This window comes from Plecotus auritus, assembly GCF_963455305.1.
Source record: "Plecotus auritus genome assembly, chromosome: 9".
Classification (NCBI taxonomy): Eukaryota; Metazoa; Chordata; class Mammalia; order Chiroptera; family Vespertilionidae; genus Plecotus; species Plecotus auritus.
The window spans coordinates 155103177-155118450 of record NC_137783.1 but is presented as its reverse complement, the minus strand read 5'-3'; the positions used below and the strand labels follow the sequence as shown (position 1 = coordinate 155118450).

Here is a 15274-nt window from a genome sequence, read left to right as displayed (position 1 = left end):
GCATCTACAAGGGTTCCGGGATCTGGAGAAGGGCTGCGACGTAAATGAATAAACTAGACGTGAAATATAAATTCGGGAGGCATTTTGGGGGAGTCAAGGGAGGCTTAGCTCAAGGGACTAAGCTCTCCGAATCTCGGGACCCAGGGCTTTTTATCCACACACGTGTGGCCCGGTGCACGAAATTCATGCACATTAAAAGGGGATTAATTAGAGGAAATAATTTAATACTGCTATTTGCCCTTTCTCTATAATAGAGGTGTCAGAGATGAAAGAAAATTAGTCAAATGTATATGAAAACCTTCCTCCTGTCAGAGTCTGGGGCTCACCACAGGACCCAGAGTCAAGTCCCCGCCCACCCACATGCGCCTCAAAATTTCGTGAGACCCAGAACCGGCCGCCGCCTCCCCCCACATTGGGCAAGATCCAGGCCTGACCAGTCCCACCCTTGTCAAGCCCTGCCAGGCAGGGGACGTAGCCTCAGGTCCCCTGGCCTGGCACCAGGACGGGGGGTGTGGCCTGAGGTCCCCCAGCCCAGACCGGGGTGGGGGCATGCCTTGAGGTCCCTCGTCAAGCCCTGCCAGGCAGGGGGGTGCAGCCTCAGGTCCCCCGTCAAGCCCCACTGGCAGGGGGGTGCAGCATCAGGTCCCCTGTCAAGCCCTAATGGGCGGGGGGCACGGCCTGAGTTCCCCTGACCCAACACTGGGGGTGCATCTTGAGGTCCCCTGTCAAGCCCCGCTGGGTGGGGAGCATGGCCTGAGGTCCCCTGTCAAGCCCCACCAGGCAGGAGGGCACAGCCTCAGGTCTCCTGGCCCGGTGCTGGGGCAGGGGGTGTGGCCTGAGGTCCCCTGGCCTGGTGCCAAGGCGGGAGGCGCGGCCTGAGGTCCCCTGTCAAGCTCTGCCAGGTGGGGAGTGCAGTCTGAGGTCCCCTAGCCCAGCACCAGGATGGGAAGCACACCTTGAGGTCTCCTGTCAAGCCCTGCTGGGTGGGGGAGAGCATAGCCTCAGGTCCCTGCTGATTGCTTGTTAAGACTCCTTATGGGAACTTGGCCTCAGCTGTGGGTGCAGCCATCTTTGTGATGGAGTGATGGTTAATTAGCATATTCCCTCTTTATTAGATAGGATTTTGCCCTTCAGCAAAGCAGATATACATATCAAAGGTAAGGTTCGGTACACAGTCAAGGACCATCAGGTTGGGGGAACGGCCCTCCGCTGTGTGTGTGGCAGCAGGCAATGACATGCAGCTCTTCAGCCCCGCTGAAGGTGTCCATCAGCCTTCGGGCGAACTTCTGGCATTTTATTATGCCCCGCCGGAATTAGCCTCCAGCAGAACCACGGGGGATTTGTCCGATTCACTCAGTGTAACGCCCCCAAGGCCATCCATCGGGAGCAGGTGTCAGAACGTCCTTCCTCGTGAAGGCTGCGTACCAGTCCCTGTGGACGGACCGCGTGCTGTGTACCGCCCTCCGTCCACGGACACGCGGCTGCAGTGACTCGGGCTGCTGTGAACGTGGGTGTGCAGCGGCCTGCGTGGGGCCCTGCTCGCCCTCCGTGGGGACACGCCCAGGGTGGGGTTCCTGGATCTGCTTCAGTCTCTTAAGCTCGATCGCTGCCCCGGGGCCCTTCCCCGTCTTTCGCCCCAGCGAGAACCGGGAGCTGCGATGCTGGCGACAGGGCGTCGCTGGGAACGGACGGGCCGCAGGTCTGCCGCGTGCCCTGTTCTGTCGCCAGCCGTGACCCCGCCCCTCTGCTCCTCCCTCACAGGCCGGCCTTCCCGCCTGGCGGAGCCAACAAGGACGCGCCCTCCGCCTTCCAGTACCCGGGGCCCAAGCGGAAGCTGTACAGCGCGGTTCCCGGGAGGCTCTTCGTCGTCGTCAAGCCATACCAACCCCAGGTCGATGGCGAGATCCCCCTCCACCGTGGGGACAGGGTCAAAGGTCAGTGTCCAGGACGTCCTCTGCTTCTGGGACGAGGTCGGGCCAAGGCCCCCGCCTGTGGGAGATTGGGAGCCCTGGGCAAAAGGGAGCAGCGTGAGGCTCCCAGCCATTCTCGGGGCGCAGCTTCCGTGTCCCCGCTGTGTGAGGGGAGACAGCGCACACGCGGAACGAGACTCCACTGCGGGGAGCGGGGAGGGGACGGTCAGGGTTCGAGGGAAACGTGAGGGCCTCACGGAGATGCTGCTCTGGCAGAGGGTCTGGCACAGGTCGATGGGCTAGAGCCGGCCGCCGACCCGCTGACCCCCCCGGCCTGGCCGCCGACCCGCTGACCCCCCAGGCCTGGCCGCCAACCCGCTGACCCCCCAGGCCTGGCCGCCGACCCGCTGACCCCCCCCAGGCCTGGCCGCCGACCCGCTGACCCCCCAGGCCTGGCCGCCGGCCCGCTGACCCCCCAGGCCTGGCCGCCGGCCCTCTGACCCCCCAGGCCTGGCCGCCGACCCGCTGACCCCCCAGGCCTGGCTGTCACCAGCCCCCCACATCCACTAACCCAGGCCCTCCCAGCCCGGCCCCTCCCTCTGACGCCGTCCCGTCCTGTCCTGTCTCCAGTCCTGAGCATCGGCGAAGGCGGCTTCTGGGAAGGCAGCGCCCGCGGCCACATCGGGTGGTTCCCGGCCGAGTGTGTGGAGGAGGTGCAGGGCAGGCCCCGGGACAGCCAGGCAGGTGAGGCGCCTCGGCGGCCGGGCGGCGGTCCGAGGGGCGGAGGGTGCATGGCGCGTGCGGGGGAGGCGGTGGGTGTGGGAGGAGCCGAGCTCGGAACAAGGACCCCGCAGGTGGGCGCAGTCCCGCGGGGCTCTGTCCACGCTGGAGACCCGTGCGCGGCGGCGGCGGCGTGGAGCGTGTCCGGGGAGGCTGCTCGGTGCCCGTGCCAGGGCACCTGCTCGAGCTCCCTGTGGGTCTCCTCTGCCACCTGCATGCACATAGGCGTCCGTGTCTCCGTAGAAACCGCTCCAAGCGAAGGAAGCGGTGCCCCGGGTCTGGGGCTCCCCAGGGGGCCCTCCTGGAACCTTTGACAACGGGCCGAGGGGGTCAAATCGACGGAGCGGCCGAGAGGCCACTTCCCTGGTGGTGCTGAGCCGAGCGTGAGAGTCGGGGAAGGTGGAGCCGGTGTCTTGTTAGAGCCGCCGGGCCCCTGGCCGCCCGGGCTGTGGGTGGGAGCCGGCTCAGTGCGGGCGTCGGGCGGCCACGCTCGCCTCGGGCTGATGGCTCCGCTGCGTCCCCGTGTGGACCGCTGGCTGCCTGGCCGGCTCCTGGCTGGCCCCGAGCACAGGTCCCGAAAGGGCGCGGCGTCGGCCATCCACCGGAAAGGCGGTGCCGTGGGGCGCGGGCGGAGGCGGTGCCTGCACAGGGTCGCGGGCGGGAAGCCGTTGGTTTTGTGTTTCTGGGCCTGAGAGACCTCTGTGCGGACTCGGCCGGAGCGCGGGCCCCGAGCGGCCGCATCCTGCGGGAAATGCCAGTCACGCGTGCCCCTCCTGGCGCCCGGGATCCGGAGGCCGGGACAGCCCCTCCGTCCTGCGTCCTGCACGGCCCCAGGCCCGCCCTTCTCGCCCCGGAGCCTGTCTCCAGCCACAGGCACGCGAGGGGCTCTACCACTCCCCCCTCCCCCCGTTGTCCAGGGCCAGTCACGTCCAGCCCGGCCGCCTCGGGAGGTGAAGGCCCGGTGCCCTTCCTGCTGCTCGGCACGCGCCCGGGACCGGCCAGGCGGGCTGGCGAGTCAGGCATCGGCCGCCAGAGCCCGCGCGGGGCTGAGGATTGGGTGGTGGCGTCTGCCCGGCCGGGTCTGGGGTGTGGGGACGGGCCGCCTTGGAGAGTCGGGGGCCGTGGCCCCAGAGGGCGGGGAGGCCGCTGCCGGGACTGCCTCCACCCAGCTCGGAGCTCTGCCTGGCGGCGAGGACCGCTGGGAGCTGCCGCCACGCTCCGGGCGGGTCTGGTGGCACCCTCAGGGCGGGCTGGCCGAGTCCCACCAGCGAACACAAGTCCCGTCGTCACGGGGGCACACGCCCTCTGCGAGGCTTCCCGGGGGCGCGGTCCCAGGGGCGGTGGGTTCCGAAACAGGAGGTTTTTGTATCGTCGGGACATTTGAACGTGTAGGCGGGGACTCGGAGTGTCTCATCGGCAGCCACAGGGCCGGCCTGGGGGGGGGGGGGCGGGGGGCTGGTCCCTCAGGAACTGAAATCGGCGAGGACTCCGCGTCCGGGCCCTGGTTGTGTTAACAGGGCGGCAGGAACACGCCCCCCACTTCCTCCTTTCACGCCGTTTCATTAAAGCGCACGGAGCCTGGCGGCCTGGGGGCACCCCAGTCTCCGAACAGCTGCTCTGGGTTTGGAATGCCGCCTCCCCGCCTCCCCGCCTCCCCGCCTCCCACGCGGGCCGCCCGAAATGGAGTCCTGCCGGGTCTGCCTGCCGTTGCCGGTTCCCCGCGGAGCTCCAGTCCTTGGGTGACGCTCTGGGACCCAGGCCCCACCGCCCCGCCCCTCCCAGCAGTTGGGTGGTCGGCCCTGTTCCCATGGCAACCCAGGGATGCTGGTGCCACCCCTTCTCCCCACGGCCCCTCCGGCCTCCACGGGATGTGCGGCCGCGTCCGAGGGTCGCCCTGCACCGCAGGCCGGGCTTCTGGAGGGGAAGGGGGGTGTGGCTCAGCCTCGGGGTGGGGACCGTCTCACGCCCACACGGCGGGCGACCGTGAGTGGTACAGTGGTCTTCCATGATTAAACACGACCTTCTTGGGGGCTCAGACTACACACAGGGTCCTGGCCAGTGTTGCTCAGTGGCTAGAGCATCGGCCTGTGGACTGGAGGGTCCCAGGTCTGATTCCGGTCAAGGGCACGTCCCTCAACTGTAAGTTTGGTCCCTGGCCCTGGTCAGGGCGTGTGCAAGAGGCAGCCAGTGGATGTCTCTCTCTCTCTGTCTGTGTGTCTCTCTCTCCCTTCCACATTCTAAGAATCAACGAATACCTGGGTGAGGGTTACAAAAAACCAACAAAACCCACAGGCCCGGGTGCCCCACAGTCCGGGAGGCGCAGGCCCCAGGCCCAGTGCGGGCAGCGTCTGTCGGGGCGGCCCCTCCTCCGGCTTGTGGAAAGCCGGCGCTCCTCCTGTGTCCTCGCGTGGCCGGCCACGCACATCTCTGTTGTCCCCTCCCCTCCTGACAGGACACCAGTCCCATAGGATCAGGTGCCGCCCTACGGCCTCGCTTAACCCCCATTACGCCCTCGAGGCCCCGTCTCCGGGCAGCCGAGCCGGCCTCGAGCTCAGCCGTGAGCCTGGGGAGCAGAGTTCCGTCCACAGCCGCGGGAGGAGGCGTGGCCACGGCCAGGCCCTGCTTCCCCGGCCTCGCCCTGCGGACGCCTCCCTCCTTCTCCTTCCTGCCACGCAGTCCATCCCCGAGGGGGGGCGGGCGGGGGGCATTTGTTGTCTGAGTCGAGGGCAGTGACTGTCCTGTGATGTTACCTGGTCCGGTGTGAGTCACCTGTCAGCACTCGGGGTCGGCCTCAGGGCCCAGCCACAGAACACGCACACCTGGAGTCCGGGACTCGGATGTGAGGGCACAGGCCTGGGCCAGAGCTTGACCTTTGGGCACGTTCGTCGGCCTCTGGGAGCCACCGGTTGCTGCTCTGTGGTGGCAGTGGCGGTCGTGTGTCCCCAGCAGGGCTGCCGTGAGTGTGGGCGAATCCCTCGTGGAAACCGCCCATCAGGCCGGCTCTCAGACATGCTCGCTGGACATTGATCCTCGGGTCCCTGTCACCCCACCCGCCACATCTGCACACACACGCCGAACGTGTGGGGGTGGCCCGGCACCCAGCCCAGCCACCGGCCTCCCAGGTGGTGTGTGTGATGAGCTGGAACCTAGAACTTGAGCTGGAGCAGACTGAATCGGTGCAAATGGGGGAGTGAAGGTGAGGGCCTGCGAGTTTGCAGCACACGTTGGCGAGGCCCATCGGTCAACAGGTATTGCTTCCCATGAGCGCAGAGAACCAGGAGGATGGTGGGTGGATGGAGGATGGATGGGTGGATGCGTGGATGGGTGGATGATGGATGGGTGGATGGATGGATGAGTGGATGGGTGGGTGGGTGGAAGGGTAGATGGATGGAGGATGAATGAGTAGGTGGGTGAGTGGGTGGGTCGGATGGATGGAGGATGGATGGATGGATGGGTGGGTGGTTGGGTGGATGGATGGATAGAGGATGGATGGAGGATGGATGGATGGATGGGTGAGTGGGTAGATGGGTGGATGGGTGGATGGATGGAGGATGGATGGAGGATGGATGGGTGAGTGGGTGGATGGGTGGGTGGATGGCTCAATGGATGGATGGATGGATGGATGGATGGATGGGTGAGTGGGTGGATGGGTGGATGGATGGGTGGATGGGCAGGTGGTTGGGTGGATGGATGGATAGAGGATGGATGGAGGATGGATGGGTGAGTGGGTGGATGGATGGAGGATGGATGGGTGAGTGGGTGGATGGGTGGGTGGATGGCTCAATGGATGGATGGATGGATGGATGGGTGAGTGGGTGGATGGGTGGATGGATGGGTGGATGGAGGATGGATGGATGGATGGATGGGAGGGTGGATGGGTGGATGGAGGATGGATGAGTGGATGGGTGGATGGGTGGATGGATGGATGGATGGATGGGTGGATGGGTGGATGGATGGATGGATGGGTGGATGGGTGGATGGATGGATGGATGGGTGAGTGGGTGGATGGGTGGATGGATGGGTGGATGGGTGGATGGAGGATGGATGAGTGGGTGGGTGAGTGGGTGGGTGGGTGATTTGTGGATGACTTTATAAGCAGATGGCTAGCTGACGGGATGACAGACTTGCTGGGTCACACAGCCCTGTTAACGACGTGCAGTCCAATGTGCCATCATTTAACTTTCTCGCGTGGCCTCATAGAGGGAGTTTCATGGAGTTCGTGGCACGAAGCCACTCCTGTCGGGGGGCCTGGCAGGAACCCACCAGCTGGGCATCGTCCTGAGTGAGCGTGAATCACGGCTCTCTGGTCCCAGGGAGGCGGCCTGGTCAGCCTCTCCCCTGGCCGACGGCTCGCCCTGCAATCTGGCTCACGGCCTGTCTGCCTGGAGCCTTCCCTGGGCCCGCTCCCGTCCCCTCCAGGTGGATCCCCACTGTGTGCTCTGGCGCACCCTGCACCCCACCCCCCACCTGACGGCCTGAGGCTCGGGCCCTGAAAATCAAATCGCAGTCCCCCTCCCGGAATCAGCTTCTGGGAGAACTGAGCTCAGAGAAGTCGGCCCCTTCCCCAAGATCACACAGGCCCATGCCCCCCACTGAGTCTGCCGGAGACGGAAGGACACCCCCAGCTGACCAGGTAGCACTTGGTTTCTGCCCAGGTGCAGGTTGCCCAGGTGACTGAGAGCCGTTTTGTAACAGGCAGCGAGTTCCCGAGAATCAGTTGTCCTGTCCTGTTAAGACCCCGCCCCCCCAACAGGGCCCCACCTTCCTTTGGGTCCTTCCCTGGACCTTGCAGGAAGGTCCCGGCCTGTGGTTCCTTCCTCGGCCACTAGATGGCAGCCGCTGGGCACAGAAGCCGGGAGAGGGGCACTGGGGCTGGGCACAAACCCCGGAATCCAGCTCCAAGGGGGGGCCTGGGGACCACTTCCTCCCGAGAGCAGGGGAACCAGTTCTCAGCGTTGGTCCTCTGAGCAGACCTGCTGGGCCTGACAACGGAGCCGGAGGCCTGAGGTCCTGTTGCAGGGCCCGGTCGAGCTGGGGCCACCAGGAGGCCGACGGTCGCTGTGCAGTGACGGGGCACGGGGCTGCAGGGCGGGCGCGCAGGGCAGTCCTCCGCACACTCTGATCCTCAAGGGAGGCCGGCACCCCCGTGAGGAAGGCTGTGGGCGGATTTTCCGTCCGTGGCCTCCGTGGCAGCGGGCACGGGAAGGCTGGGCACACAGGGCATGACTGACCGTGGGCTTTCACCTTAGCGCAGGGGTGGGCAAACTTTCTGACTCGAGGGCCACCATGGGTTCTTACACTGGACCGGAGGGCCGGAACAAAAGCATGGATGGAGTGTTGGTGTGAACTAATATAAATTCACAGTAAAGGAGCGGAGGGGAGAGCAAGAGAACCGGATAGAACAGCCGGATCCGGCCCGCGGGCCGTAGTTTGCCCACGGCTGTCTTAGACGGTCAGCGTGGACGAGGGGCCCAGAGCTCGCGTCCGAATGCCAGCCTTGCCACCTACGGGCCGCACGATGCCACAGGGGCCGTGACGCAGCCCCCCTGGGCCTCGCTCCCTCGGCGTTAAATGGGGGTAACGGGGCTTGCCCCGTTCCGTTGTGACGAATGAGAACCGAGTGTTTCTCGGTTGGGTTTCGTCGGCGCCCCAAAAGGTTCTGGTGCGATGCCGGTCAGGAGAAAATTGAAGAACCAGGAGAAAATTGGGCTTGGGCAGCCACGACCTCCCGGGGGGGGGGGTGACACTTGCCTGGGGTTTTGAAGGATGAATAGGAGTTTGCCAGGAGGAGGAGAGGGAAAGGTCTTCTGCAGGGTACGTTGAGAGAGTTTTTAAATTAACAAAAACTTTAAAAGAACCCATGCCCGGGTTGCGGGCTCCATCCCCATTGGGGGGCGTGCAGGCGGCAGCCGATCCGTGATTCTCTCTCATCATGGATGTTTCTCGCTCCCTCTCCCTCCTTCCTCCGATGTTTGCTGATGGTTACTAGGTGCACGTGTGTGTGTGGTACCTCCTGCGTGCACGTGTGTTTGTGAGTGTGCCTGTGTGCACACGGGAGTGCCTCTGAGTGTGTGGGTGTAGCCAGGGCACCACCCCCCTGCATCCTGCAGGGCCATGTCCCCGAGCTTGTTTCCCGGGCCAGTGCTGTCATGGGTCACTCCAACCCCCTCCCCCCACCCCCGCCACCCACACACACTGCAGCTGCAGGCGGGTGCACAGGTCCCAGCTCCCCGCTCCCTGTCCCAGGCTCTGGCTCCACAGCCGCGCGTGCGCAATGAGGCAAAATTCGCCGAACCTCCTGCAGTTCTGCAGGTGCTTTCAGTCCGGGACCCAAGGAGCCGGTTTATGGAACGCCTGCCGATCGCTGGAATTTCCCACCTCCCGCCCCGGCAGCCTTGCTTTCCACTGCTCTTACCAGCGCTGGTCACACCTGTGCAGGAGGCTTCAGGAGGCCCGGCGTCCTGTCCCCGGCCCGGGGCGGCCGAGAGCCAGCGCCCTCCCTTCACGCCTTACCTCTGGCGGCCCGGCGCTCCGAGTCCGCCTCGTTCGGAGCCAGAGCCCGTTACGTGGACGCCGGTTCCATCCGCACAGCCCTGCCTGTCTGTGGGGCCGGGCCTGGGATCCGGCGGCACAGCCAGGTGCAGGCCTGGGAGTGTGGCTTCTGAGATTGGGATCCCTCGCCTCTCTCGTGTTTGGTCTCCGAGGTTTCCTCGTCAAAGAAGTTCGCCAAGAACGGGCCGCACCCGGGCACGGAAACAGTTCCTCCCTCGGGAAAAGCGTCCCGGTGCCGAGCACCAGCCCCTGTGCGCAGCGGCTTGAGGGGCGGGGACCCCCTGCCTTTAGCCCTGTGGGCGCAAGGCCAGACTGTGGGCACCAGGAGAAAAATTGGGCTTGGGCAGCCATGACCTCCTGGGGGGGGGGTGACAGTTGCCTGGGGTTTTGAAGGATGAATAGGAGTTCGCCAGGAGGAGGAGAGGGAAAGGTCTTCGGCAGGGAGGACTGTTAGCTGTCTGCTTCCCTGGCCTGTAAGGCCACAGAGGGTACATTGAGAGAGTTTTTAAATGAACAAAAGCTTTAAAAGAATAAGAAAGTTGTCAGAGTTTGCAGCTGCTCAGGTGGACGGCTAAAATAACAGCGGGTAACCTTTGACCCTCAAAGGTGGGTGTCGTCCCATCTTTCAGAGGAGAAAACGGAGACTTGGAGGGGTCCAGTCCCTTAGCCGGGACAATGCGGGGACCAGGTGGAAACCCGGGTCTTTGGGCAGCTGAGTCTGTCCCTGAGGCCCTGAGGGCACCCCACCGTGAGGGCTGCTCCCCGTGGGGCCCTGGGGCTGGTGGGAAGGATCCTGGCCGGAGTCCAGCCGGCATCCCAGTCCTCCTCCTGCTCCCGGCCAGTTGTCTGCTGGGAAGAGCCAGGGGCAGGCGAGGAGGGGTGGGGTGGGGCGGTCAGCACCCTGGGGACCGACATGGGGGTGGGAGGCACAGAGAACCCGCAGCGGGGAGCAGAAAGTGGGCCCCGCCTCTTAGGAAGCAAGTGGGTTTAAAGGTCAGAGAAGGTGCCCAGTAGGTGCTCAGTGAACAAGACGGATGGATGGGGTGAGGGAGGGTGGGTGGATGAATGTATAAGATGGAGGGTGGGTGGGTGAATGAATGAATGTATAAGATGGAGGGTGGGTGAATGAATGAATGTATAAGATGGAGGGTGGGTGGGTGAATGGATGTATAAGATGGAGGGTGGGTGGGTGAATGAATGTATAGGATGGAGGGTGGGTGGGTGAATGAATGTATAAGATGGAGGGTGGGTGGGTGAATGAATGTATAAGATGGAGGGAGGGTGGGTGAATGAATGTATAAGATGGAGGGTGGGTGGGTGAATGAATGTATAAGATGGAGGGAGGGTGGGTGAATGAATGTATAAGATGGAGGGTGGGTGGGTGAATGAATATAGAATGGAGGGTGGGTGAATGAAGGGATGGAGGGTGGGTGGGTAAATGAATGTATAAGACGGAGGGTGGGTGAGTGAATGAATGTATAGGATGGAGGGTGGGTGGGTGGGTGAATGAATGTATAAGATGGAGGGTGGGTGGGTGAATGAATGTATAAGATGGAGGGTGGGTGGGTGAATGAATGTATAAGATGGAGGGAGGGTGGGTGAATGAATGTATAAGATGGAGGGTGGGTGGGTGAATGAATGTATAAGATGGAGGGAGGGTGGGTGAATGAATGTATAAGATGGAGGGTGGGTGGGTGAATGAATATAGAATGGAGGGTGGGTGAATGAAGGGATGGAGGGTGGGTGGGTAAATGAATGTATAAGACGGAGGGTGGGTGAGTGAATGAATGTATAGGATGGAGGGTGGGTGGGTGGGTGAATGAATGTATAAGATGGAGGGTGGGTGGGTGAATGAATGTATAAGATGGAGGGTGGGTGGGTGAATGAATGTATAAGATGGAGGGAGGGTGGGTGAATGAATGTATAAGATGGAGGGTGGGTGGGTGAATGAATATAGAATGGAGGGTGGGTGAATGAAGGGATGGAGGGTGGGTGGGTGAATGAATGTATAAGATGGAGGGTGGGTGGGTGAATGAATGTATAAGATGGAGGGTGGGTGGGTGAATGAATGTATAAGATGGAGGGTGGGTGGGTGAATGAATGTATAGGATGGAGGGTGGGTGGGTGAATGAATGTATAAGATGGAGGGTGGGTGGGTGAATGAATGTATAAGATGGAGGGTGGGTGGGTGAATGAATGTATAGGATGGAGGGTGGGTGGGTGAATGAATGTATAGGATGGAGGGTGGGTGGGTGAATGAATGTATAGGATGGAGGGTGGGTGGGTGAATGAATGTATAAGATGAAGGGAGGGTGGGTGAATGAATGTATAAGATGGAGGGTGGGTGGGTGAATGAATGTATAAGATGGAGGGTGGGTGGGTGAATGAATGTATAAGATGGAGAGTGGGTGGGTAAATAAATGTATAAGATGGAGGGTGGGTGGGTGAATGAATGTATAGGATGGAGGGTGGGTGAGTGAATGAATGTATAAGATGGAGGGTGGGTGGGTGAATGTATAAGATGGAGGGTGGGTGAAAGTATAGGATGGAGGGTGGGTGAATGTATAGGATAGAGGGTGGGTGGGTGAATGAATGTATAGGATGGAGGGTGGGTGGGCGGGTGAATGAATGTATAGGACGGAGGGTGGGTGAATGTATAGGATGGAGGGTGGGTGGGTGAATGAATGAATGTATAGGATGGAGGGTGGGTGAGTGAATGAATGTATAGGAGGGTGGGTGGGTGGGTGAATGTATAGGATGGAGGGGGTGAGTGAGGCAGGTGAATGAATGTATAGGATGGAGAGTGGGTGGGTGGGTGGGTGGGTGAATGTATAGGATGGAGGGTAGGTGGGTGGGTGAATGTATAGGATGGAGGGTGGGTGAATGTATAGGATGGAGGGTGGGTGGGTGAATGAATGTATAGGATGGAGGGTGGGTGGGCGGGTGGGTGAATGTATAGGACGGAGGGTGGGTGAATGTATAGGATGGAGGGTGGGCGGGTGAATGGATGTATAGGATGGAGGGTGGGTGAGTGAATGAATGTATAGGAGGGGGGGGTGGATGGGTGAAAGTATAGGATGGAGGGTGGGCGGGTGAATGAATGTATAGGATGGAGGGTGGGTGAGTGAATGAATGTATAGGAGGGGGGGTGGATGGGTGAAAGTATAGGATGGAGGGTGGGTGGGTGAATGAATTTATAGGATGGAGGGTGGGTGGGTGAATGAATGTATAGGATGGAGGGTACGTGGATGAATGAATGTATAGGATGGAGGGTGGGTGGGTGAATGAATGTATAGGAGGGGGGGTGGATGGGTGAAAGTATAGGATGGAGGGTGGGTGGGTGAATGAATTTATAGGATGGAGGGTGGGTGGGTGAATGAATGTATAGGATGGAGGGTGGGTGGGCTAGTGGGCAGCACTTCTGGGGATGTGAGTGGGTCTGAAGGTAAGAGAGGTTCCTGGTAGGTGCACAGTGAACAATGCATCAGTGGGTGGTTGAGTAGAAAGGATAATTGGGTGGATGCATGGATGGATGGATGGATGGATGGATGGATGGATGGATGGATGGACGGACAGATGGATGGATAGGTGCACGGACAGAAGGATGGATAGGTGAACAGACAGATGGACAGATGATGGATGGGTGGATAGGTGGATGGACGGACGGACGGACAGACGTGTGCGTGGATGGGCTGGGTAGAGGAGTGATGGACAGGTGAGCAGGGATAACGCAGATGAACTGCATCCATGGCCCACCCAGGTGAGACCCCCTGCCCAGGGCTGCAGGGCCTCGAGGAGCTTCTTTTCCGGGGAGGCACTGGCACCTGCCCGGTGGGGCGGACTGGCTGTGGGTGCTGGGAGCCCCAGGCATGGCCCCTCCACCCGCTGCTGCCGGGCACCAGCTGAGCCCCAGCTGCGGCTCCGGGAGGGCGCGCGGGACTGCGGCAGGTCCCAATTACAACGGCCCCAGGTGACGTGTGATCAGGAACAGCTCGGGTGGCTGCTGCTGCACCCCAGCCTGTCTGGCCAGGCCGGGGGAGGGGAGGAGCACGCCTCGATCCCGGGCCCCTGACTCATTGCCCGGTGGCGGGGGCGAGGGGGGGGGGGTGGGCTGCGTCTACGGCCCCTGTTTCCAAGCGCAGGATGGAGGCGACCGGAAGGACCATGTCAACCCTCGAAAGGTTTTCCCGAGGCTCCCAGGACGGGAGGTCCAGCAGGTGGGAACTGAGGCCCCTGAACACAGTGCACTGACTAAGCACCTACGATGTGCCCATCGCCCAGTGGGGCCTTTCTCGGGGTCGTCACAGGAACCTGGTGCAGTAGGTTGTTCTGAGTCTCATTCATGCAGATGTGAGGTGGCGATTCGGAGGAGCCCACGTGGTCACTCCTTCCTTCGGCGGGCGTTCGCTGACCACCTACTGGGTGCAGGGCACTGTTCGAGGGGCCGCAGGGTGCGGGCACCGGCCCAGCAGAGGGCTCTAGAGAAGCCGCCGCTCGGGCCTCACCAGGCAGCTGTGACCTGGGGCAGGCCAGGCCCCCTCTCTGGGCCCTGCTCACAGGACTGTCACAGGCGGTGAGCGGCTCCCGTACCGCGCGGGCCTCACACCTGGCGTCCCGCGGCAGGAGCCCCTCCGCCTCTCCTGGAGGAGAGGTGGCCGCCGTGGCCGCCCTGCACACGCATGCTCCGTCCTGCACACGCATGCTCCGTCCTGCACACGCATGCTCCGTCCTGCACACACATGCTCCGTCCCGCGCACCCACGGTGGAGCCTCGACAAATGCACCTTTTGTCCTTGCGTGTTCCTGCGCCACCTGTCACTGTGCTGAACGACACTCAGAACCACCTGCAGGCCTTCCCGCCATCTGTGTGCGGGAGACCCGGCCCCACGGAGCCTGTTTCCTGGAATCATCTGTGCCCCGAACACGTGTGAGCCGTGAGAGCGTGTGGCTGGACACGGGAGCCCACCGCGCCCCGGCTGGCCGGTCTCCCGGGCCGTTAGCACAAAGAAGCAAGTCCGGGTGGTGTCCTGGGGATTCACACGTCCCTTCGCGTCCCGCGGCTCAGCTGCCCCCGCCCGGCCAGAGGGACACCTCCGTCAGGGAGGGGGCCACGCGGAGGAGAGGCCACGCGGATTCCTCCCGTGCCCGGGGCTGTGGGCCGCGCTCTGTGCGCGGACGTCGGCCGGGCGCCAGGACAGGCCGCGGTGTCCTGAGGATGCCGGTGTGGCCGGTGGTGTGCAGTGTGCGGGTGAGGGCGCCAGGGAACCACGTGGCCCGGCGCTCCCTGCGTTCCCAGGCGGGACCCTCGGGAGCCCGCACAGTCGGTCTTCCCGTCTGTGAAATGGGCTCGGTCCGGCCTCCTCGGGGGCCGACGGGTCCACAGCGGAGCAGGTGCTGAAGCCGGAGCTGGCGCCGCCCGTTTCTGTCGGGGTGCCTGGCGCGCCCCGTGTCCTCGCGTGGCAGAGAGCGAGCTCTGGTCCCACCTCTGTGACCTCGCCGAACCCTAACCCTCCAGGGCCCCGCCTCCCAGCCGTCACCGTGGGGGCAGGGCTGCAGCACAGAACTTGGGGGACACCAACACCCTGTCCGTGGTGCTCAGAGACAAGATGCCAGGCTGGGGCCGGCCCGGGCCCCGACGAGAGTCGAGGAGCCTGGTGATGGCCTCGACGTGGAGGGTGGCGGGCGCGGTGGGTCTGCGCCCAGGGCCAGGGCCGTGGAGGACGCAGTGCAGTGCCGAGCGCAGGGGGACAGGGGAGGCCTGTGGGGATCGGCAGGCGCCCCGAGGCCCGAGTCGCAGGCCTGAGTGAGGCCGGTGTGAATACAACCCCCGGAGGCCTCCGGACCGCCTCTGGGAGGCTCAGCATCGGTCCTTGGCCTGGCTCGGTCCTCTGCCCCCAGGGGCCGCGGGGTCCTGACCCATAGGCCTCAGGCCCGGGCCAGGCTTGGGTCCGGCGAGGTCATCCCTCTCGTGGCTGCCAGTTAGTGGAGACGAAGGCCGCTGGCGACAGGGAGGTGAACGGCCTGGGCCAGGAC

The 15274-nt window shown here is 63.1% G+C and overlaps 1 protein-coding gene across 2 annotated transcripts in view; it reads left to right on the top strand.

Moving 5' to 3' along the window:
• SHANK2 (SH3 and multiple ankyrin repeat domains 2) overlaps window positions 1-15274 on the top strand; it is a 196253-nt gene that overhangs the window by 68039 nt on the left and 112940 nt on the right. For both annotated transcript variants that reach the window (XM_080639996.1, XM_080639995.1), the window contains 2 exons: window positions 1762-1934; window positions 2541-2654. In XM_080639996.1, the coding sequence (XP_080496122.1) occupies window positions 1762-1934; window positions 2541-2654 (287 nt within the window). The remainder of the gene's footprint in view (window positions 1-1761; window positions 1935-2540; window positions 2655-15274) is intronic.